The 24308-nt window shown below is 45.4% G+C and overlaps 1 protein-coding gene and 1 pseudogene across 5 annotated transcripts in view; one reads left to right on the top strand and one right to left on the bottom strand.

Moving 5' to 3' along the window:
* Positions 1-20123, top strand: part of SDK2 (sidekick cell adhesion molecule 2) — a 357514-nt gene extending 337391 nt beyond the window's left edge. For all 5 annotated transcript variants that reach the window (XM_066618344.1, XM_066618341.1, XM_066618343.1 and 2 more), the window contains 8 exons: positions 1884-2021; positions 2524-2685; positions 4269-4394; positions 6721-6885; positions 7020-7160; positions 9781-9919; positions 10046-10172; positions 17921-20123. In XM_066618344.1, the coding sequence (XP_066474441.1) occupies positions 1884-2021; positions 2524-2685; positions 4269-4394; positions 6721-6885; positions 7020-7160; positions 9781-9919; positions 10046-10172; positions 17921-18274 (1352 nt within the window). In that variant the 3' untranslated portion in view covers positions 18275-20123. The remainder of the gene's footprint in view (positions 1-1883; positions 2022-2523; positions 2686-4268; positions 4395-6720; positions 6886-7019; positions 7161-9780; positions 9920-10045; positions 10173-17920) is intronic.
* Positions 20124-21137: 1014 nt separating this feature from the next.
* On the bottom strand, positions 21138-21256 carry LOC136642726 (5S ribosomal RNA; annotated as a pseudogene).
* Between the last annotated feature and the right edge of the window lie 3052 nt (positions 21257-24308).

Below are 24308 nucleotides of genomic sequence, written 5' to 3'. Positions count from 1 at the left end.
GGAAGCTCACAGCCCTCTCTCCACAAGCCTCCCTTCCACTAAAGTGGGCTCCAGTTTGCAGTTGGAGTCCTCTTCCAGTTTGCATTCAGAGCTCCGGAGCACAGAGTTTCTGAACCGGAAGTGGGCTCCGACTGCAAATTTGAACCAACTGCAGCAGAGGGGAGGCTTGCTGCGAGCATCCAGGACCTGTCGAGGGGCTGCACAGTCCCCTCAGGTATGTGTAAATGTGCCTGGGTGCCCACAGCACTATGATCGCTGCGGCACTGTCAGGACACCCATTAAATGAATCACTCCCCTTAAGGGGAAAGAAACTCGTTTTGGTTCCAGTGGTGGGTCATGACCCACCACTCTGAGAACCACTGCCCTCGTGTATTGAATAGCAACAAGACCATTGTGTCCTTGACAACTGTGTCCCAGTCATTGGCATCCCTGGAAATTTGTGCCCAGTTTTTTTGTGTCCCACACATTTGTGTCCCAATATACACATAGTTATTTTAGATGCATATTTTTATTTTTAAAACACAAAGGTAATGTTAAGGTTAGGGCTGGGATAAGAGGCTTAGCATATATAACTTCAGGTTTGTTTCCCAGTTATAATGGGATGCCAATGACCAGGACACACACACAAAATAAAACAGGCACAAATATCCAGGGATGCCAATGACCAGGACAAATTTGACTTCTGCACGTGCCATTCCTCATCCTTGTCTGGCTTTCCAACCTCTAGCTCTCACAGTCCCTCCACCTTTCCACAATCTCCCTCAGCTTTCACTCTTATTTCCCTTTCTCTCGTCACTGCAGCTCCCTTCATTGTATCCTCCAGTTCCCCTCCTTCATAGCACAGGGAGGATCAAGGACAGTCTGTGTTGCCAGAGCCTCCTTCTGAACCTAAGAAAATATAGGAGGGGATGTTCTGCCCCAGTGCTTTTGCCTCCTAAAAATAGCATGAGGCCTTCAGCCCAGTGCTTGCAGAAGTTTAGTACCTTTACCTCTGGGGTTCAAAAAGGGGCAATAACCTATTTATTACCTGGTTCATAATATTTCTGGTATGCAATGCATTCTTATGACGTTTCCTATTATTGGCCACTTCTACAGCACTGTTCCTATATTGAGTGCTTTCTAGTGCTCTTCATATGCGTTCTCACAACAGCCCTGTTGGGTGGTCCTGCCCCACCCCCAAGGATGCAGGAGTGACAGAAATTTGCAGGGAGAGAATTAGAAAGAGATTGGGAAAGGTGCTTAACTCCTCCCATTAAGCGCTGATTCTTCCCACTCCCAGGATGTCTTTTCCCCACCCAATCTGGTGTTGGAGCCTGGCCCAGAGAAAAATGTTAAAAACCAGCTAAAGGCTTTTGCAGCAGACAAATAATAGGCTGGAAGAGGGTGGAGCCTGCTATGTCTACAAGGAAGACATTGGTTTGGCATCCCTGTATTTCCTTTTTATTAATGTCTGGTTTGGCCTAGTATTCCCATTTAACAGCTGTGATGCAAAATAAAATTCATTTGCCCAAATCTCCCATCAGAAGAGTTTGAGCAGAGTTTGGGAACCTCTACTCAGTAGAGGTTGAGCAGAGATGTTGATCTCCTGGGCCATTCTATCTACGCCACTGAGTTTAAGCTCCTAACCCATACAGTCCCTTTCCTTTCACTGCTTTGGACCAGTTACTTGCATTTCCTCCCATCCTGCCATTTTTCCATGTTCTAAAGCAGTCTTGTTTTCCTTCATGACTGTAAAAGATCACTTGAATTTCTCTCAATGGATTGTATTTTCTTTTGGAGGTTAATGGCCAACAGTTATGCCACCCTCTTTCATAAGGCAGTTGGGTTAATGGAAACTTTAACATCTGCTACTAATGCTAATGCCTTTCTTTCTCTTTCCATAGCCCCCAGCTCCCCAGGCTCCATCAAATTCAGCGAACTCACCACCACCTCCGTGAATGTCTCCTGGGAGCCTCCACTTTTTCCCAATGGGATCTTGGAGGGTTACCGGCTCATCTATGAACCCTGCATGCCTGTGGATGGTGAGGGGGCTGGGGAAGGGTCTCTTTGTATGTACGTGAATGACAGCCCAGTCCTATCTGAGTCTTGTGCTGATGGAACTTGTACTGTCAGCACAAAGCCTGGGCTGCTGGCATGGCAGCTGCAGTGAAGGCATGTGGGCTGGGGCCACCAGCCTGAATGGCTGGTAGCCCTGGGCACACACCAGTGGAGCACCCAGCCCCCACCAGAGCAGGTAGGTCAGCAGAGGGGGGATTGCAATGCATTGCTGCATGCAGATTTAGGTAGGATTGGGCTGCTAGTCCTAAAACAGACTTCTGGCTCAACAGCAGCAGCTTCCACTCCTTGATAATATATATCCCCACTTTGAGGACAAACATGGTTTTGAATCACAGGAATGAAACTAAACCTCAGAAGGTTGAGTTTCAGTGCACAGAGGCTGCATAGCTTTAAGTCTTCTCTTCTCTCATGGAGGTTGATGAGGTCAGGTGTCTTATCTCTAAACCTCAGTTCTCTATCCTGCAGGTGTCAGTAAGATAGTGACTGTGGATGTAAAGGGAAACAGCCCACTGTGGCTGAAGGTCAAGGACCTAGCAGAAGGTGTCACTTATCGGTTCCGAATCAGAGCCAAGACCTTCACCTATGGACCAGAAGTAGAAGCCAACATCACCACAGGGCCAGGAGAAGGTACATGAAGCTTTTTTGTCTGGCAGACCACACGCTTCTATAGATCTTGCAAAGTCATGTAAGCAGTGCTCAGAGATATTTTTGTTCTAGAGAGCAATTGTCCCTTTGACTGGTTTGTTGCTGTAACACTAAAGTGGGAGCAAGAAAGAAAGAAGGTGCAACAAAAATGAATACACTGGCTCATCTGGGCTTTTTGCTCTGAATTCTTAGCTGCACAGATCCTGCTAGTCTCTTTTCTGTGGCTTGAACTAGCAGGGATTACCAAAGAGATGTGTTGAGGATACCACTTGGCAGGCACCAGCATTCAATTGTAGGAAAAGAGATGTCAGGAATCATGTTTGTCTGGAGTCATCACCCTCCTATTTAGAAGCCTTTCTCCCTAGCCTCTGACATGTGAGAACTCTGTAATTATTTCATTCTGAAAGAAAGGTAATTTGTACCTGCCCATGGCTACTTTCATTCTTCCTGCTTCATATTTTCCAGGGTTGAGTTCTGACCTTGAAAACAAATGTTGCGTCTTGGTAGGCCTGGGCACAAATGAAACCCTCTCCACTGATTTGGCTTCCTTGTACTTGAAAAACTCTCTGCCTAGAAGCACCATTAACATACATAGAGTCTAGGCCTTCCACTTTAAGGCCTAATTCATCCAACTAGTGGAGACCTGGAGGACCCAGGTTCAAATCCCCACTTAGCCATGAAGCTCCCTGGGTGACTTTGGGCCAGTCACTATCTCTCAGTTGCACCCACCTCACAGGGCAAAAGGAGAGGAGAAACTTTGTACACTACTCTGAGCTCCTTGGAGGAAGTGTGGTATAAAAATATGAAAATGAATAAAAACTGAATATAAGAATTTAGTAGCCAGGCAGCACAATACTAATCCTCTTCCACGGGAGTCAGCAGAAGTCCCTTATGCCGGCTTCAAGCAATTTCAAACATGCCATAAAGCACATTCGCAATGACTTGGGAGGAAGATAGGCCAGCACATGGATGTGTGCTGGCCTCATGGAGCCAGCCCCAGCTACCTGCTGGAGGAGATAGATTTGTGCTGGTCCGGGCAGGCCGGGAGAGGGGTGGAAGAGGGCTGAGGAGAGAAGAACAGAGGTGGGGGGCATTTCTGGGTGGGAGGAGGACAGCCCGGGAGGCGGATCAGGCCTGGAAGGGGGCTGGGACCAGCCGCAGCGGCACAGACCAGATCCCAACCCCTGTCCCTGGTCCGAGTGGTATTACTTGGGCCACTTGGATTTGTGTCTGCGAAATTGCAGGCGTAGATCCAAGTAGCCCTATAGGGTTGCCTGGGGTGTTGTTCGAGGTAAGAGGAAGAAAATTCCCTTACTTCAAGTTGCACCCCAGTGTGCACTAAACCTGGGCTGGAAACAGTGCAGGCCAGTCAGCCTGCCTGTTCCAGCGCAGGTTAGGATTGTGTTTTTAAACTTCTAGCAATCTGATTGACATCCTGGTTCAGACTTCCTTGGTTCAGTCCTGGCTATTCAGAAAAGTGACAGAACAATTTCCTGGCTATGTGTTCCACAGTCTCATGGCATAATTTCTCTGTTGAAAATAATGGCTCTTGATTTCATCCCCAGGTGCTCCAGGTCCCCCAGGTGAACCCTTCATCTCCAGGTATGGATCAGCCATTACCATCCACTGGTCAAGTGGTGATCCAGGCAAAGGACCTATCACCAGATACGTTATTGAGGCACGGCCTTCAGGTACCAGTACTGTGCTTGATCCATGTCCCTTTGCCCAACCTAGCCACTGTTCTTTGTTCCCTTGGAAACAGAAACAGACTGCCATTATTAAGGTTGGGGCATGATGAAGGGAGCAAGAAGAGACAATAGCTGCTACCATAAGTCACCTGCTCATTCATTGGGGGGGGGGGGCATGGAGGGAACAAAAAGGGAATGAGGGTGCTGGGGGCTCACCAGAGGCCCTGCAAAACTTGAAAGTTGCCCTGACTTCTTTATATGTATTGGTTTCCTTATCTGCCTTGCACATAATTTATAATGATAAATTACAACTCAGCTCCCTCATGCAGGCAGATTGCTTGCATCCGACATGGTCTGGTCACCTTTCAGGATCTACTCAAGGAAGGATACCCATTCCCAAGAGACTTCTCAGAACCATAAAACACTCTACCCCTCCCGCCCCCTCCCTGTTTTAAGGTGATACAAATGGAGGGGGTCATAGATGAACTAGTAGTCTGAGAACAGGGCTGAGGCAGGGGGATTAATCACTCTGAGTGCTTTGAAATGGACTCTGACTTGCTTTTTAATGAGGCTGCTGTGAATAACAGCCTCTCAGAGACCACAGGACAGAGCAGATGGTGTGCTTTGAAGATTGTTAATGGCAAGTTAGGTTCATGTGTCTGAACCTGGAGCAACCTGGGTGGAAAGGCTCCAGTCCCTGTCCTTGAGGCATTTTCAACTCATGTCACTAAAACACCTTTGAGCTTTTCTTGTGGTGTTTTTATGTATGTGTGAATGGCAGCAAGTCTAGTAAGGAAAGCAAAAGGGAGGTAAATCAGATGTAGCATCAGCCAATGTAGCATCAGCCACTTCCTGTCAATTATAGAAAAATGGCACAAGGGGGAAAATAATAAACATTTTTCATATCTCGTATGAAATAAGTCATGTAGGTTAATACACATAACTTTATTTTCCGCCCTTCACTCCCCACCCCCATTATATCCCTATTTGACAACTTTGTTCCTCTGACTCTGAACCCTCAGCTGCCCAAAGGTCTCCTGCCGTCTTAAGTAATTCTCACAAGTCTGCTTTGCTGCCCTTATACCTGCCTTACCCAGCTATGTAATTACAATCTTCCTATTTGCCTTCAAACCCCTTTTTGCAATCCACCTTTCCCTTGAAACTCTTGCTGAACCCCCCCTTCCGCTTTCATCCCCTATCACAACGAAGGCTACCTTCGTGTGAACAATTGATCATATTCATTCCAAGTTAAACTTCTCCCCTCCCCAGCCTTCTCCTCACACTACAATCAGACTAGAAGGTAAGCTCCTTGGGACAGGAGCCTGTATTTTGCTTATGCTATAAAGAACCATACTGTATATATTGCTGGCTCTTTATTAAAAGAATCAACTTAATAACAACAAAAACAACAATGCTATCTAATGGCAGTGAAAAAGAGGGGAAAGTGTGATTTGGATTCTTAGGAAGATGGATTGCCTTGGCTTCCAGTGAGCTCTTGCAAGTACCTCTGTTCAATTCAGAATTATTACTCAATTGCTACAATGTTCCTAACAATGCAAAGTGCTTTACAAAGTGTATCTGATTTTCACTTTATTGGCTGCACTGCATTGTGTTTGGAAGTATTCCAATCCCCCCCCCCCCCAAAAAAAAAAGCAGTGTGTGCTGACATGGAACCATCATAATGTGCCACCCATATAAGACTATATGTGACTCCTTTTTTAGTGCTGATTCTAAAGCCTGCCAATGTTATTGTCTTCACCTAATGAAAATTCCAGTAGCTCCAGTGAATTTGCAAGGCAGAGCATCTCCTGGGTTGGCTCCAGAAGCACAGATGTAGAATTGTTTTAAACTTAGCCTTCCTTGGTGGATTTATACCCAGTATCCTTTTTTTCACACCCTGTTGTGGGGACCTTGTTCCATCCATCAGCTGTTTCTTAGAGTTCAAGAGTTGCTTTTGCTTTATTTAATATCTTTATATGCACACTAATTGCACTCATTTAACGAAAGTTATTTGAGCTTTATTGGACCAAGGTTTTGTTCAGCTATATACCAAAAATAAGAACGCATTATGCATATTTTGCAAACATTGTATTTGCTAGGAAAGTATTTACAAATACATATCTGAAAATATCATATCCATTATTGTTAAATTGCTGACAATGGGGGATTTAGTGTACATATTTAGCCTTATAGGGCCCACTTCCCAGGCAAGAATCTGACCATCATTCTCCTGTGTTTTGTGAGGGGGGGGGATGAGTGTTCAGTGCACAGGTGAGTGTACAGAGATACACATGCACTTCTCTCAGTTCCACTGGTTTCTGTCTTCCAGATGAGGGGCTCTGGGACATTCTCATAAAGGACATCCCCAAGGAAGTGACCTCGTACACCTTTAGCATGGACATCTTGAAGCAGGGTGTCAGCTATGACTTCCGGGTCATTGCTGTCAATGACTATGGCTATGGGACTCCCAGTGCCCCCTCCCCATCAGTCTCAGGTAAATGGTTGAAAGTATATCACATTCTCAAGCCAGACTTCTCTATTTCCCATTCACCCTAATGTACACAGGCCAGAAAGCCACCTTTCACAAAGAGAGTGCTTGATTGCTCTGTAATGCCTGCTGTTTTGCAGCTCAAAAAGCCAACCCTTTTTATGAGGAGTGGTGGTTCCTGGTGGTCATTGCTTTGGTGGGACTCATCTTTATCCTTCTGCTAGTCTTTGTCCTTATTATTCGTGGACAGAGCAAGAAGTATTCCAAGAAGTCAGACTCAGGTGAGTACCAATGTCATTTTGAGGAAGCTCTGATTACGGTTATACATCTGAGGGTGTTTTCTTTGAGAGATTTAAGCTTTATTCCTTCAGGAGCGCAATATGAGCCAAAAGCAGAAGGTAACAGAGTAGATTCCTTTTGTCTCTTGACTCTAGAGCTGAGATTGTCAACCTTTTTCATATCATGGTACACTGACAAGGCGCTAAAATTGTCAAGGCACACCATCAGTTTTTGGACAATTGGCAAAGCACACCATGCTGCTGGTGGGAGGCTCACATTCCCAATGGCCCTATTATTAAATGACCCTCCCTCAAACTCCCATGGCACAACTGCAGACCATTTGCAGCACACCAGTGTGCCACGGCACACTGGTTGAAAATTTCTGGTCTAGAGCCTTTAGATGGTCTCTTACTGCCCTCTAGCTCCAACCGAAAAATATTCTTGTCCCTAGAACTTTTTTCTCCAAAACCTTTCCCAAGCCATGATCTATCCATTAGATCAGTGAATCTCAAACTGTGGGTCAGAACCCAATTTCCAGTGTGTCCCCATTTTCAATATTTTATTTTTAATATATTAGACTTGATGCTAACCTGGTAAGTGACTGAATTTGGGGAAATGTCACAGATCTGTACATTTAACAGGCTACTATGAAGATGCTTTTAACAATTATAGTAAATGGGACTTACTCCTGGTTAAGTGTGGGTAGGATTGCAGCCTAGGATTGTTAAAAATTTTCCTGCTGGATGATGTCACTTCCGGTCATGACATCACTTCTGGTGGGTCCTGACAGATTCTCATTCTAAAAAGTGGGTCCTGGTGCTAAAGGAGTCAGAACCACTGCATTAGATCATAAAGCCCAACTGTTAGAACTAAAATCCATCATGAGTTGTCCATCAGGATCTCAGTTGTTTCTTGGTTATGTTCCATCCTCTTCCCATTCTATTATCACCACTGTCTAGACTGTCTTCTCTTTAAATGGCCAAGATTTCTCAACCCGTCACCATCATTCCTGTTAGTACTTCGTAGCTCTCTCAACCATTAAAAAAAATCTGGGTTTCTTTTCTGTTCCTTTTCTTTTCAGTTAAAATAAAAGAACTAACTTTGACACTCTTTTTATAATCTGGGATGAAGTAATCCTGTGAAATCTCCTCTCCAAGGCTTGTGGGATGTTAGGGGGGGAAAGTCAATGGCCTTGTTGACACCACGCCAAGCTGACAATTAAATAAACAACCTCATGCCTCAGTCATTGCCAGAGGCAGCCACAGAGCTGGAGAGGTCACCAGGGCAAGGGAATATGGCTGTGTTTGCTTTGCTCTAATTGTAAGGAAAATCTAGACCTTCCTCTTAGATAAATGCACTGGATGGAGAAGGGGGAGTATGTGGGGAATGGCATTCTTGGGAACAAGTAAGGATTTTCTCAGTTCTGAAGGCTGCTTCACATAGGACATTTTCCTTTTATGAGTATACCCAGATGTAGGAGAAGAAACATGTGCTTTGACATGTATATAGCAGATCTGGAGCCATCCATAGCTGGCATATACAGTTTCCGTTCATGGCGGTATGCACAAGGGATTTGTTCCCCTACGTCCTTGCAAAACCATGTTGAGAAAAGCCATGTGTGCACTCTGCAGCACTATGAACATACAAAGCTGTCTTATATGAAGTCAGACAATTGGTCCAGAGTATCACCTCCATCTGCTCAGACTGACAGCAACTCTCCAACGTCTCAGGCTGACGTCTTTCACAGCTGTGTTGTATGAGATCTTTTTAAATGGAGGTGACAGGTCTCCAATCTAAGACTTTCTGCATGCAAAGCATCTGTTCTCCCACTGATCAGCTCCCACACATGGTCCCTTCCCAGAGGCCCTCAGACGGAAGTGCACTGGCAGCTGGAGCAGGAGGATTCCGGTTTCATACCTCAGGTTTTGGGAAGATCATTTGACTTATTGGATTGAAGCTTTTGTATGGGGAAAGGAGGCTTTAGTTTTGGGGAGAAGAGAAGTGACTTTTGATTGGATGGGAAGAACATGCAAGCACATGTGAGATTAAAATGCTGACCTTTTAGGATCTGTTCCTAGTACCTGAACTGTTCATCACATGAACAGTTCCTTCAATGTCCCAAAACTTTAGTTTAAATTCTGTCACTTTCTTGTGGGGAATAAAAATAGATAGATCAAGCAATAGCATTTTTTAAAGTCTTGTTTCACCTGTAAACACTGGAACAGCCCTCCCTTATTCCATCAAACTCCTATTGAGATATGTTTCAATTTAGCAGTTAACAGCCCAATCCTAATGGGGTTGCCTATACTGCGCTACAGTGGCTAATTCTCCTGTCCCTGCCCCCTCCTGGGCATGAACCACTCTCCCCTGCCCAGATTCACCCTTGCACCAACTTCCCTCCATCCTATCCCCATCCCAGAATACCTCCCTGCCACTTAGCTATACTTACTATTGTTGGCTCCTGGTGTTCCTCTGACCAGTGTGGAGGCCCAGCACTTGCCATGCTGGCCTCCCCACTGGCACCTCCTTAATTCTGGCTGCTGCAATGGCCATCGCCTGGGCAGTGCATGGAAGACTGGAGTTGACACCAGGCCATAACACTCACCTGTCTTTATTTTTCAGGGGGCAACTCCAAGTCAAATGCACTTGGCCATGGAGAGATGGTCAGCCTGGACGAAAGCAGTTTCCCTGCCCTGGAGCTGAACAACCGGCGTCTGTCAGTGAAGAATTCCTTCTGCAGAAAGAATGGCATCTACACAAGGTACCAGAGGCTGTCAGAGCAGTCAGAGAATGGAGAGGGGACACACTGAATTGGGAGCGGCACCCTTCTACATTAAACACTTTCCCTTTCTGAATGAAATCTCAGAGCTTCCATGTCTCTTCTAAGGTCCCCACCACGACCCAGCCCTGGCTCTCTGCACTACTCAGATGAGGATGTCACCAAGTACAATGACCTCATCCCAGCTGAGAGCAGCAGCCTTACTGAGAAGCCCTCTGAAATCTCTGACTCACAGGTGAGCCACACTAGGAGTTGCTGGAAGTTGAGTAGCTTTGGTTGAAATAGACCAAAAAGGACTGGGGATGCCAATCAAGTTTCATTACCTGATCAAGCCATTTTTATTTCAACTGGCATTTTAGTTCACCATTGTCCCCCTTTCTTTGGTTTTGTTTAACTCTTTTTCCTCAGTTTGGTTAGTGTCATGTTTCAATATGTACTTTTAATTGTTAATTTAATTATGTTTTTGCACACATTGTTCTATTTTCTGTATTTTAAAAAATCGTTATTGTGAGCTGCCTTGGGGGATCCCTTTGGAGTCTGAAAGGCAGGATATAATCCCCAGATCAGTGGTTCTCATACTGGGGCGTCGTGATGCCCTGGGCCCTACGCCCCTAAGGGGCAGGGGGGAAGGCAGCAATGCGGTCCTCAGGATAGCACTGCTGTGGGCGCAGAGGGGGCTTTCCCTACCAAGCCTTACCTGCTGCCAGGATCCACAGGGTCCGGGGAGCCTCACAGGGGGCTCTGCAGGGCTCCCTGCAGCTTGGAAACATTGAAAAACAGGATTGCGACCCACTTCCGGATTGTGAATGCGAAACCGGAAGTGGGTCACAGTCACATTTTTTTACTTTTTCCAAGCTGCGGATAGCCCTGCAGAGCCCCCCGTGATACTCCCCGAACCCCCCGGACCCTGGCAGCAGGTAAGGTTTGCTAGGAAAGCCCCCTCTGCACCCACAGCAGTGCGATCCTGGGGATCACGTCGCTGCCTTCCCCCCATCCTCACCAAATCTTACAGAAGCTGAAATTCTCCAAGAGAGTTTGAGAATTGCTGCCCTAGATGAATTGGGAAGGTCCCACTCCAAAATGAACTGGACACTTACTGGAATCTTGAGAGTTCTGCCATGGATGTAGAGGGATGTAGAAGTCTTCACTGACACAAAGGTTGTGTCAGGTGTTGCAGGTGTGCAGAGGCCTTCTGGTTAACTTAGTTCCATGAACATAACATAGTTCCTGCCGTAACATAACATTGTTGTGACACATTGCCACAGGAGGCCTCTGTAGATGCAAACCTTTTGCTTCATTGGAAGTATCTGGAGCTACCAAAGCCTGTCAGAATGTGCAGGACTTTGATCATTTTGTTGCTGGCACCATCAGAATCAGAAACAGGTTCTAGAATGATGGGGGGAGGGGCGCGTGACCTGTGGACAACTGACAAGACAATACTGCCTGAACGAATAACAGGGCGGAAGAGGATACATCAGGAGTATGTTTTTATTGACACTTTTATTTTCAGATAATTCATTTTGTTTGGTTATATTGTTTCCATTTCAAATAAAGTTAAAGTGTCGCCAGATAAATAAATAAATAAATAAATAAATAAATAAATAAAGCTCCCCCAACTACTCAAATTATGACTGCAGGCAAGAAGTTTCAGCAAATTGGCACCTCTCTGTCTGGGGAGAAACCACAGGAGCCATCATATGGGAGATATTCCTGCACTTCCAACTACACCATGATTGGTAATGCCATGTCCAAGTTAAAAGGTGTAATAGATTTCTATAACATGATGTTCAAAAAAGATATGCGTCTCTACAAATCACTGGTGAGGGTTTTGTGATCGGAGGGGATTGTTCAAAGGATGAGTGGGCCTTGAAGTAATGCACACCAGTCTTCCATCCTGAGGCTTGGCAGTGGAGCTACTATCATGTGGGTTAACTGGTTTAAAAAGATACATGCAAAAGACCAACTCCTTTCCCCATTGCCCATTCCCTTGTCCAGGATCTTCCTTAAGAGCTGCAGGGTCCAATTGGACCAAATGTCCAAAAACATTTTTTTGTGGGGCCCTGGTTTCATACTGTAGGTTTATAGAATCTTACAGATATAAATAAAATTTATTATAGAATTTATATCTCTATGGTAGAATAGAAACTAAAATTGTTGCTGTCCTCTGTAAACCCTGCAGTGTGGTGTTAGGTGTCCATTGCAATGTGTTGTGTGTATTTGACAGGACTAGAGTAGATTACCCTAGCACAGGGGGCGCAGGGCCTAATTGGGAGCAATTGGCCCCTGAGCTTAAAGCCAGCCCTGCCTTTGTCAGTAAGTTTCTCGTGGCATCCCTGAGGTTGTTTTTGGAGGAATGACTGACGGTGCTGGGGCAGAGGCAGAGCAGAAAGGAAAATATGATCCTTTTTACACATTGCATACCAAATACTCTGAACAAGATACTATTCAGAACTGATTTTTCACCCACATCCCAGATTCTAGGTGCATTGAGATACTAGAAACTGTGATGAAGAGCCAGCTGGGTACCAGCAGGGGAGAAACAGGCAGTCATCTGCCTCACAAAGTCAGGATTGGGGCACACTCAGCCTTACAGCTGGACCTTTCTTTCCTTTGCTCTGTTGTCAATGGCAACAGATGCTAGCAATTCTGAGGTTGACAGGAGGTGGCTGGCAGTCCAGCCAGACTACAGCAAAATGGCTCCTTTGTCTTCTCCTTAGGCACAGAACTCTTGTCAGATGCCTGGCCCACAACTGGCACTCCTGCTTCAATTAGACAGGCAGAGGGATTGCTGTCAAGGCAATGTGTCCAAGGCTGCAAATACATCTAGGCAGCCACAGACCTCTACAGCCCCGCACCTGGGGCAAAGTTCCGCAATGGTGCCCCCCCGGTGGGCTATCGCCACAACCCCCCGGGCAGAAATCCGCCCCCTCTATTCACCAGAGGCTCACAGAGCCTTGTGCGACCTCCTCCCATGCTGGGGAAACCTCTGTGAGGTTCCCCAGCGCTATAAACTGTGCTTCCAGCAAACTGGAAGCACAGTTTCCGCCCCCGTCTGGAGCCTCAGAGAGGCTTCTGCGGGGTCCCAGCGGCCGGCGCCTGGGGCATTTGTCCCAGGCAGGTCTATGGCAGGCACGCAACTGCATCTAGGTATAAATCTATCCAGGCCTAATATCTTGCCCCTGACAAAAGAGGGTGTGAAGAGGAATTCTGAAAGTACTGTGGAGCATGAGGCCAGTAACAGAGCAGCTGCAGGTGCAAGGCTCTGTGATTGGCTTCAGGGAGTTGATGTTTTTTAGGCCTGTTGTGTTGGGCACTAGAACATTCAAGGGACTGACCTGCTCTGCAAACAAAGTACTGCCAAGTACCACACACTTTTCCTGAGAAGAATTTTTTTCTTTTATGTAAATCTCTAAGATTTGCAATGGGCACTCAAAACTAGACCAGACTCAAAGACAGTTCCTTCACCAATGATAACAGAAGGTTCGAGGAAGTGTGAAGCAACTGCTTAAAGATAAAATTTGTTTTTTTTCCAAAATGAGAGTAATCATTAGCTATGCTAATGGCAGCAATGTGCAAATAAATTGCTGTTACTGCAACAGAAAGGGTTGTTTTCTAAAAGGGCAAGGGCAGGAGAATCTGCTTCAATATACATTATACATAAATACAAAATACATATATATTTATCCACGTATTTTGAATCCATGGATTTAGCTCAATGCAGGTCTGGAGGACACGCATTGAGCAAGATTCAGCCCAACGTGAAACCACCAGAGGCAACTGCAGTTGTGCTCCAGTCTGGAAGCTCCTCTGGAAGCTTTTCTGAGGCCTATGGAGGCCATGCACAGCCTTTACACACCTCAGAATGGCCTCCAGAGGTCCTACAAGGGAACTCCCAGTTTTTGGTTGAAAACAGAAGTACCCTTCTAGGACCTTCAGAGGCCATTCTGAGGCCCATAAAGGCCACATGTGTCCTTTACAGGCCTCAGAAAGCATCAGAAAGCCACTTCTAGTTTTCGGCAAGACTGGAAGTGGCCTTCCAATGCTTTTGGGGGCGTCAGAATGGCCTCTGTAGGTCCTAGAAGGGTACTTCTGGTTTTTCGAATGCGGCCTCCGTGGGCCTCAGGACAGCTCCAGATGCAACTGGAGTAAGGCTCCGGTCGCATTCAGAACTCAGTGGTACCCAAAGTCTGTGATTTGATGTCACATGGAATTTGTTATCAGTGAGGGGTCTGGAAACACCCATGGATAAAGAAGCATCACCTGTATGTAAACATGAAAGGAAATAAAACCTAAAGAAACAAATCCAATGTACTTTTACTCAGAAGTAAGCCCCACTGTGTTCAGAGGGCTTTACCTGCAGGATAATTAATCATGGAATTGGAGTCTAAGGTTGCTATGCTAAACATACTTAGTAGGAAGATGGCCCCTTTGGATGTAGTAAAACACATTTTTAAAGACTGGATTGTAAGTGACTTTCCCAAGTTCACAGAGTGACTATGTGGCAACACATTGGACTTGAAGCCCAGCTCCAGTTCAGTGTTGCTGATTTCTAGTGGTTAAAGGCTTTTCTGGAAGGCTAAGGTAGTAATCCACATTGTGCACAAGGGAAATTGTTGACTCAAACATATATAGTGGAGGCCATGGGGGAGGAATGCACAGAACCCTGCAGTATGGAAGTATGTACTGCTTTATGTCCTACAGATAAAAACACCTTATAGGGAAACCAGAGGGCAAAACAGACACAGGGCCTTTGCTCTCCACTTCACTCTCTTAGTGGTTAAACAGGGAATAACAATAGCTTTTGCTGCCACCACCCAGAGAAAGTCTAGTCAGAAGGTGGTCACCTTAGGATAGTCTCCCTACCAGGTTAATGATGAACCCCAAAATCCAATCCCCTTAAAAGCAAACAGTACTGAAGCATGATAGTCTGACTGTTCAGTCCTGTCCTCCCCCCCCCCCCCCACTGGTGCGGCCACACAAAAAATGGGCACACTGTATTCAGCGGGGGGGGGGGCTGTCCGAGAGGTTTTGGAGGGGAAAGGGGATTTAAAACTCGTTCTCCTCTATAAGCCTCCCGCTTCACAATGGGTCTCCTCAGACCTGTACTAGCAAATTTGCTAACGCAGGTCTGAGGAGAGAAAAGGGTCAGGAATGCTGCTTATGGAGCATATAGGATCTGGAATGCACCTTTGCTGCTGGATCCATCCCCTCCCACATCCTACCTTCAACCCCCCTCCCAGGCCAGTTTCACCCTGTTTCAATGCTCCCCCGCCCCAAACCACCTCTTCCCCGGTCTTACTTGCTCTGGCTGGTGGCCAGTGGTCCAGTGATGCAGGCAGGAAGACTCCGGCCTTCCTGTCAGCACTCCAGCTACTTTTCAGTAGCAGCCACCAGTGAAACACACATTCCGCTGGTGACTTCAACCCACAGGATTGAACTCTAAGAGATGAGAGGGGCAAACCTGGTCCTTCCAGAGTAAACAGAGAACATGTGGATAAAACAGTAAACATCCAATAAGTACTAACAGGTTGAGGACTCAGAACAGTGGATGGAAATAGGCAAGGAGTTAAAGTAAGACATTGATCACTTGACAAAAGGAGAAAGGGAATAGGGGAAAGCAAAAGTTGGCAAGTAGGTTAAGAGATGAGATGAAAACAAAACAAATCCGTGAAACAGAAAGCTAGGTACTACCCCTACCCTAACTACTCACATTGTTACTGGGTTCATCTCCTTCCATTCACACATATAACACAGTGCGCATGCAAGCCCCTGAAGAAACAGTAGCATCTTTCAACAGCGGACATGGGCAACACACAACAAAGGAATATGTGCCCCCTCTATGTAGCCTGTGAGCATTAACTCTGCTTTATCTGGGGGACTGGTCATTTGGTTTACCTGATTTTCTGTATCAGAAAGTCTTGGACATCACTGCTCAAAGGCAAAGATGAAGATGCTCAAACAAAGGACAGATTCCCAGAAAAATAGCTGCTGCATTAGTATGACTCAGTGGGTTTTTTTAGGATGCGGAAAAATCTCAGAAGCTTCTGAGAGGTTAGAAGGGTCCGATCTAATGGAAAATAAATAAAATAGGGAAAAATCAGGGGTTTTCACCAACCAGGAGCATGGAATGTTACTTCTGTGGCATTATACTTTTATTTTGAAGGGAGTTGTATACTACTGTGCAAAGGTATTGATCTTCAGTGAGATCCTGAAAACTATTCTGTAAAAATATTACTCTAACTAACCTTCCTAGTTTCTAAAACATCTTGTAATGTGTGAGAAGCCAAGTGGTTTAAAAGTTTAACCCGGGTGTGCTTGGAGACCAAGTTTTGATCCTGAAATCGATTTATCTCTGACCTTGCTGCTATATCCCTATATATCTTTGAGACAAAGAACTCCATCACCACCCCACCTATAAATTCAAGATATGTAACATGCAGCTTTCATTTTTCTCAGTTTGGTTTTGTGACTCCCCATTTCTTCTCAATAACACAGAAGGCAAGATCCTCTTCCTCCTCCCTTTTCCCCCAGCAGTGTGAGTACCTTAGAGGAACTGTTAAGAGCTGAACTAGTTGAAAGCTGCCACTTGATCGCTTCCCTGGCTGGGCTGAGGGTTCTCATGAATGGTCCCTATTGTGCCTCTGCAAATGGAGAAGCTGAATTCAATTAGGGGAAGCAGAGGGAGAGTTGAAAGGAGGAAAGAGAGCCAAGCCTGCCCCTCCTCAACCAGCTCTTTTTAATTCCTGCTACAATTAAGAAAAAAAAAAAATACAGATGTTCCCACAGATGGAACACTTGGTTATTGACTGATTCTGTCTTTTGGAGCTAGACAAGAGAGCATGACTTTAGAGACTTGAGTTGGCACACCAGGGATATAAAAGGTAAAGTCAAGATTTATGATTAAAGGGTCAGCAGTGCAATTAATTTTTAAAAATGCCATTTTCTATCATCTGCATTTATGTGGAACAATGTAACTGTTCTGTGATCTGTAAAAGCTCAGGAAGCATAGAATCAGGGAGGGGAGAATGAAGGTGAAGTAAGAACTGCAGATTATTAAGCTTTTGGATAGGGTGGTTTGGTCAATTTTAACCTCCAGGACTGATAACTAAGGACCTAATCCTATTGTCACCAGCACTAACAATACACATGTACCGTCAGATCTAGGTGTCACAAACATGCCAAAAAGCATGTTTGCGGTACCTGGTGAGGAGGAAGCGTCGGCACTAGGCCTTACTGCCTGGTGGATGCTGTGGAGGAGCCACCAATGGTATCACCACAGGGTGGCAGTGAGGCTTCCCGGGGGAGGGGGAAGGCAGGGGGAGGACAGAACTGGGCAGGGGAGGGCAGGCGAGGGGAGGATCAGGCCCAGGAGGGGGGCAGAGATGGCAGCAGTGTCTGCTGTTGTAACCTATCCTCCCACCCTGGCCTGGTAGCCCGACATGAGTCTCCTCAAATCTTCACCTGCTCAACAGTTGGCACAGATCTGAGGAAACCCATTGGAGCTGCGACGCTGTTACCTGGGGGAATGAGAGAATAATGAAGGCCACCCTACGCTCCTTGGAGGAATGGCAGCTTAAAGACTTAAATACTGGTTGATTACTGGTTAAATGATGTAAAGCTTCTAGTCATTCTGTGCATACATATGTATGCCTTTGGGAGTGGGGTGCACATGTGAGTCTCTTGCTAGCAGTACTGTATATCTCTCCAATCAATCAATCAATCTCTTTTCTACCAGTTATCTGTTGCCGCTGTGTTTGGCTTGTTGCAGTTTCTTTCTTTACCAGGGTTTGATCTCAGCTGAGGCCTGACAAAGTGTAAGCCTCTCCTGCTGTAGACAGGGAAATCAAGTACAGGGGAACAGAGGGTTGACTGCACCTGCCTCTTAGGTTACTCTTTGCCAGTGTTTGTCCGCCAAGCTCCTGGGTTTCCTTTCCATATTCCTTAATCCTTCACTCAGCACAATTTTTCTATCTCCTTCCACAGGGAAGTGACAGTGAGTATGAAGTGGACCAGAACAATCAGAAAGCCCATTCTTTTGTCAACCATTACATCAGTGACCCGACTTACTACAACTCCTGGAGGCGCCAGCAGAAGGGCATCTCACGGGCTCAGGCTTACAGCTATACAGAGAGCGACTCAGGTGATCCTGATCAGTGCCCCATGTCCAACAGCACCAGCACCCAACAGGGCAGCCTCTTTCGGCCCAAACCCAGTAGGACTCCAACCCCACAAACTCCAGTCAACCCTCCTAGCCAGCAGAGCACCCTCTACCGACCCCCCAGTAGCCTTGCTCCTGGCTCCAGGGCCCCAATTGCTGGGTTTTCTTCTTTTGTTTGACATTTTTGAAGAAAAGAAGAGAGGAAAAAAACAGTTAAGAAGAAAAATAATGGATTTAATAATAACAACAATAAAGAAGAACATTTTGGTCCAGAATTATTATTTTTTCAGAGGCAACGAGAAGATCATGTGGGAGACAATCAGTCTTAGTTAAGTTTGGAATCATTTACTGCTGCTGCAGCTTCTCGTATTGCACAGTGCTCTTCAAAAGAATTACCTGTTTGCAAACACGCACCTGGAGCAAGACAGGAGATAAGCCTGTTTGCAAGCCTGGAGCTTGAAAGAAAGAAGGCAACAGGGTAAAGATTGGAAGCCCCAAAGCTAAGACAACATTTGGCATTGCTGACCACCTCCTTGCAGGTCGACTTTCTAGACAGAGAAAAGAATCGTGGAATTGACGTTTCTCGGAATAGTCTCTTTGGGTTTGAATATTTTTCTCCAGCCAAAGCTTTCCTCGGAGGGGAACGGGTTAGGGCTCTGCAAACTGTAAATATGAGCCAGTTGGGCAGCTGCAGCCAGGGCTCCAAGGAGCTTAATGTAGTACCTGTTAGAGTGATGTGCAAAAGACTGGCCAATGGAAACGGTGCTCCAGGTATCCTCACAACTGGCCAATGACAAAGGAAGATTCCAAGGTCCACCCACTGCGACATTATGGGCGTCAGTTTTGGGAAGCTGGAACAACAGGGATGAGAATCCCAATTGCCGAGGCTATCTTGACTGGATTTATGCAGGGCAAATGACATCTATGCTCAGAACCAGTTTTGCCTCCATTTTGCTCTTCCACTCACAGTTCGGAACTGAATGGTGCTAACTAGAAACAACATAGTTTGTTCTTATGCATTTTGATGTAATGATTAAGAATGGATGGGAGAACATTGTAGTCGATATACTGTTGTTTGGCAAAAATATGCTCTGAGTATCACCTCAGTGGGAAAATCCCTCTCCCCTGGCTTTTGGGAGAGCTGAGCACCTGCAGCCAAACCAAGACACAAGGCAGAATCCATCCCACATGGTTGGATAGTCTCTCAGTGCCCTGATTTCTTCTCAGTTCCTTTTTCCCCCATTCACTTCATTGAACAGGGAGAGAGGAAGGAGAAGGGGGGGGAAAGCCCCAATCCAATTCAAGTGCAATTTGAAGGGGCGTTCAGGGAATAGATATAAACTTGATCATTCAAATGCTGCACAGCCCCTTGGTACTTGGCTTTAGAATGGATAACCTCAGGGGGCTGTACTTTACGCCTCACTGCAGCGTTTTCTCTCCTCCTGGTATCAAACTGAAACATTCTCTTCAATTCCATAGAAAAGGAGAGTTTGTCCCCAATTCCCCCTTTTATATAGGATTTTTTTTTTTAATTCACAGCCCACAAACGTTAGAGTGGGAAGAGGGAGAGATGGGCAGTGCTAAAGCTATGCATTGAAAGTGGTCACTTCTCTCGCTCTCTTTTCTCTGGTTTTTTTTTTCAATTCTGTTTTAGCACAAAGGTGTGGGGCAGGCAGGCAGGAAGTTATTTTTGTTTCTTTTTGGCCTAGCACAACACACACACACAAATAGAGTGCCTACTGAGCCCCAGGGTCTGCAGCGGCCATCTTTCTTTTTCTAACAGATTCATTGGTTAGAGAATAAAAAAGGAACCCAGGAAAACAGTAGGGGGAAAGAGGACATAAGCATCACGCTCTGGTTGGGTTCCTTTCTTTCCCGGGAGTGCTAGGGATAGAGCTACATCCATTATGACCCCCCTCCCTCACCTCACCCCATGCCTTTATTTGCACATTGTTTTCAGAGCCTGGCTACAAAGAACTGAGCCTGGCATATAGGGTCCTTTTAATAAAGAATCAAAATGCAATTTGATCTGCTGTTTTATTATTTATTATGTTTCGAATTATTTTATTATTTTAATGTTGTTGCTTGCAAGAACTGTCTTGCAATTACCGCCATCAGTTATAAATTCTGTAATTCATAGCCACAAGCCATTGGAGCTGCCTATCTAAAGAAGCAAATGTGAAGTTTGTTGAATGGCGGAGGCAGACAAAAAGCATCCTCAATGTGTTATTCAATGCTGTGACAGTCAGCGGCCTCACTTAATACAAAAGAGGATTAAACAAGCTCATGGACAGTATGTTTAGAGCATTAAAGGCAAGCAGAGCAGTCTTTTCTGCAGCTCATGTCAGTCTGCTCCTCAATCTCAGTGCCTTTCAAAGCTTGGATTGAATAAGGGTGTCACGTATCCTTCAAGTGCACCGTTTTCTCATGTGCGTTTCATCCATCAGGGTTATTGGGCTAGGTTGACCACTGCTCTGATCTAGTTTTCTGGGCTACGCTTGCCAGCTTTTTCAGCATCACAACTCTCCTTTGAGGTTAAAGTAGAAAGTTCAAAATGAGAAGGCAGCAACCTGATTTTTTTCACAGACCGAGTAGATGTATGCCAAGTGTGTGAAGCAATAAAAGTGAGAAGTTGGGAGGGTATGAGGATGTCCATTGGTGACTGGTCACATATCCCTATAGTTCACTATTGTCCCATAATAATAAGCAAACAATAAGGTCACATATCCCTATTGTTCATATTTCACTTCCCATGACAATAAGCAAACCCGTTCTATTTTAGTGCAAGCAAATATTTGTACTGTTATAAAAATGATGGCTTTGGACAAAGTGCCAATATGGACAAAGCAATTCCTAACAAAGCCATGAAATGTATACAAGTCCCATCAAAGAACAGCCAACCTCAAGGGCCCATTAAACAATGGCGCCACCCAACCAGTGGCATCACTGGGGGCATAGGAGTTGTGGGTCGCACTGGGTGATGCACACAAGGAGGGTGACACCTCTGGTTGGCAACCTTCATTCTCGAAAGACTATGGTATAAGCCTTCAGCACTGGTATTCCCAGGCGGTCTCCCATCCAAGTACTAACCAGGCCTGATCCTGCTTAGCTTCCGAGATCAGACGAGATCGGGCATGTGCAGGGTAACAGTTGCTGCAGGTGACACCTCTACTGGTCAAAATTTTTTAAATCTTGGTATGTGTGCGCTGCTTAACAACCTTCGGCTTAACGACGGACTGCATATATGATGGTGGTCAAAGCACGACAAAGAGGCTCTTAATGAGGCAGTCAGGTCTTCCACAGCCTGCAGCAGTGTCTGTTTACACAGCAAAGAGGTTCTTAATGCAAAGAAGAGACAACTGGTCTCCAGTAGCCTGTGCAGCTAGTGAGTGTCTGGCAGGGAGTGTCTGTTGACACAAAGGCACTAGATTGGAACAAATGTTCACTTAATGACCAAATCGCATAACAACAAGGATCAGAGACCTTATCCCCGTTTTTAAGTGGGGTACATCTGTAATACCATCATGTTATATATCATTCAATGTGTAATTTCAAGCAGAATGTAATGAAACAAATCACGCTGAAATATCTCTATTCTATCAAACGTTATAGCAAAAAAACAGCGGAGACAGGACAATGGTACATTACCACGCCTACCAACCAGGGCATTACCACGCCTGCAGCATGGGAGGAGATTCATCACAAGGGTGATGCGTTAGCCTCCTGCACTGAGTGACAAAACCCTAGTGATGTCATTGCACCCAGCCCCCTTTTGGATAGCAGTTGGGCAAGGAGCTGTGCTGCTCAGATGACCTACACAGTATCCTGCTTACCGATGTTCCCAAAGCAGTGTGGGGTAAAGTCATGAGTAAGCAGGTCCCACATCTCTATGGTAGCACGTTAAACAAACCTACTCAAATGCAGAATACTGACAAAGTGATGAAAGGCCTTCAGCAGTGTCCCTGCTGAGGAATATGACATGTATATGGTGCGGCTAATGTGCATTGAATCGAAAACAGTGTCTAAACACCATTGTACATGCTCACAAGGAGCTATAAAGAATGTGCAACACTCCCCATAATAGCTAGTGAGGAAGCTAATTGCAGCAATTAGAGTGTTAGGCAGGACTAGGGAGCCCAGAGTTAAAATCCCCCCTAGCCATGAAGCTCTCTGGATGACCTTGAACCAGTCACGTTCTCTCAGCTGTACAGGGCTGTTGTGAATATGAAAGGTAAGGAGAGCAATTTATGCCACCTTGAGCTCTTTGGAAGGATATAAATGTAATTTTTAAAAAATATAGGGTCAACATTCAGGCCCCATAGGTATATGCTGGTCAGGTAATGTACAGAGCTGCAACATTCCTTCATGTGCAGTGTGCACGATCACCAGTATGCATGCATGCCCCTGCAAATAAGAAGGAATGTGCTGATCCTTGGAGAAGGGAAAAAATGCACCCCTTTAAAATCAGTTTAAAAAACTGAACCGTCCTTTAACAATAGCCTCCTTAATGAGAGGGAGGGAGGGAGGACAGCTGGTTGACAATCCATCAATCCTTCTATCTCCAGCGGGCCCCACCCTTCCCCCTGAGTACGTGAAAGAAAGGTGATCACTTTGCATTGGTGAAGGGAGGGGCTGATTGAAGCGCCTTTGTAAGTGCTTGGAGGACAGCTGATTGATGGATTGTCTTCTTAATGACTCTTCTCTTACATCACAATGGTCAGCAAGGCTGTTTTTAAAGAAACTTTGTTTTTTTACATTGATTTGCTATAGCTCATTTTTTGCCATCCACCTGAGTGCTTGGAAGGGAACCCACGAATAATGAGGCTCAACCTATATTGGGGAATAATAAACACATCTACTTATTCCATGGCCAGTCAACAGTGGACTGCAAGGCTTGCCCTGACTACCCAGCCACTGTAACTGTACTCCAGTATCAGATTGCAGTGTGGGATTGCTCTGGCAGTGGGAAAGCCTTCTTAAGCATTTAATGTCTTGTGGGTCTTGTCATCTGGAGATACAGGGGAGGAGACTTCTGGTGGGCCAAATAACTCTAAACCAAGCCTGAGATTTCTGCAGCAGTAAAATCAAACAGAAACAATATTGGCAGCTATGTCTGTGGCCAGAAGGAAAATTATCCTGTTTAAGACAAAACTGATGGGCAACATAACAACAGAAAATATATTCTGTTCTCATATTCAGCATCCTCTACAGATGCTGAATGTGAGAATAGATTCAGCTGTGTCTCAGGCTGGTTCAACACACCCATGCTCTTTACTTGACATGTCAAATAACCTGCAAGTATTTATCACATGTTTAACTACAAATGTTCATGTTTTAGGTTCATTTTATCTCAGACATGTATAGGTTAATGTACGAGTTCATGTTCATGTTACCTCAAACATGTACAGTAAACATGTATGCAAATCAAGCAATTGTGTGCCTGTGTTATCCAGCCATTTCCTCTGATACCATACACTTCGGTTAAACATGCTGGTCCAACTTCTACCAGAAAGACAATAGTTCTCTGACTGCTCCCCATGTAAAACTCAGAGAGATGAGTGGCTGGAATGGTAGATGAAGCAGAATATGAGCGGGCTCAAGACATTGTCACAAAATGTCCAGCTTGACTAGCTAACTAGTCTGTACTTCCAGTGACATGGCCTTCCAACTTCAACTTAATTGCCAATTGGTGTTGTTGTTTTTTGTTTTTTTTAAAGGGCTAGCTTAATAAAACCAACTTCATATGCCTCTATTTATGGTGTGGGTCTACCCCTGCTTTTTAACCCCAATCCCATCATTAACCCACCAGTGTTAGCAAAAGGTTACTGAGAGAGGAAAGTGGCCAGCTAGCACTCTGGAGACTAGGATTTAATTAACCATTGATATGAGTGCCAGACCTCTGACTTGGATGATGTGACTGCTTGCTGGAAGGAGATTAACTCAGAGCGAGGAAATAGGTAATAAAGGCTTCTCTAGAGCAGCTGCCCTGGTGACTGGTAATTTAACTGGCAAATCTGAAACCCATTAAAGAGAAGGCCGTTAAAGATCAAGGTTGAGGAGTTGGTGATCATCCAGAGGGAAAGGGTCAAGCTACCACAGTCAAGGGGAAACTTTGTCGGGAAGTTCCCACTTGCTAGTAGATAGTTTTAAGAAGTGATGTGTGACTGACACATTGGCAATGGAAAAATATTTTACTGGCAGTGTGGTTGCTTT

This window comes from Tiliqua scincoides, chromosome 2 (genome assembly GCF_035046505.1).
Source record: "Tiliqua scincoides isolate rTilSci1 chromosome 2, rTilSci1.hap2, whole genome shotgun sequence".
In the NCBI taxonomy this organism is placed as follows: domain Eukaryota; kingdom Metazoa; phylum Chordata; class Lepidosauria; order Squamata; family Scincidae; genus Tiliqua; species Tiliqua scincoides.
The sequence above is the reverse complement of the archived record's forward strand: the minus strand, read 5'-3'. Positions and strand labels throughout refer to the sequence as shown.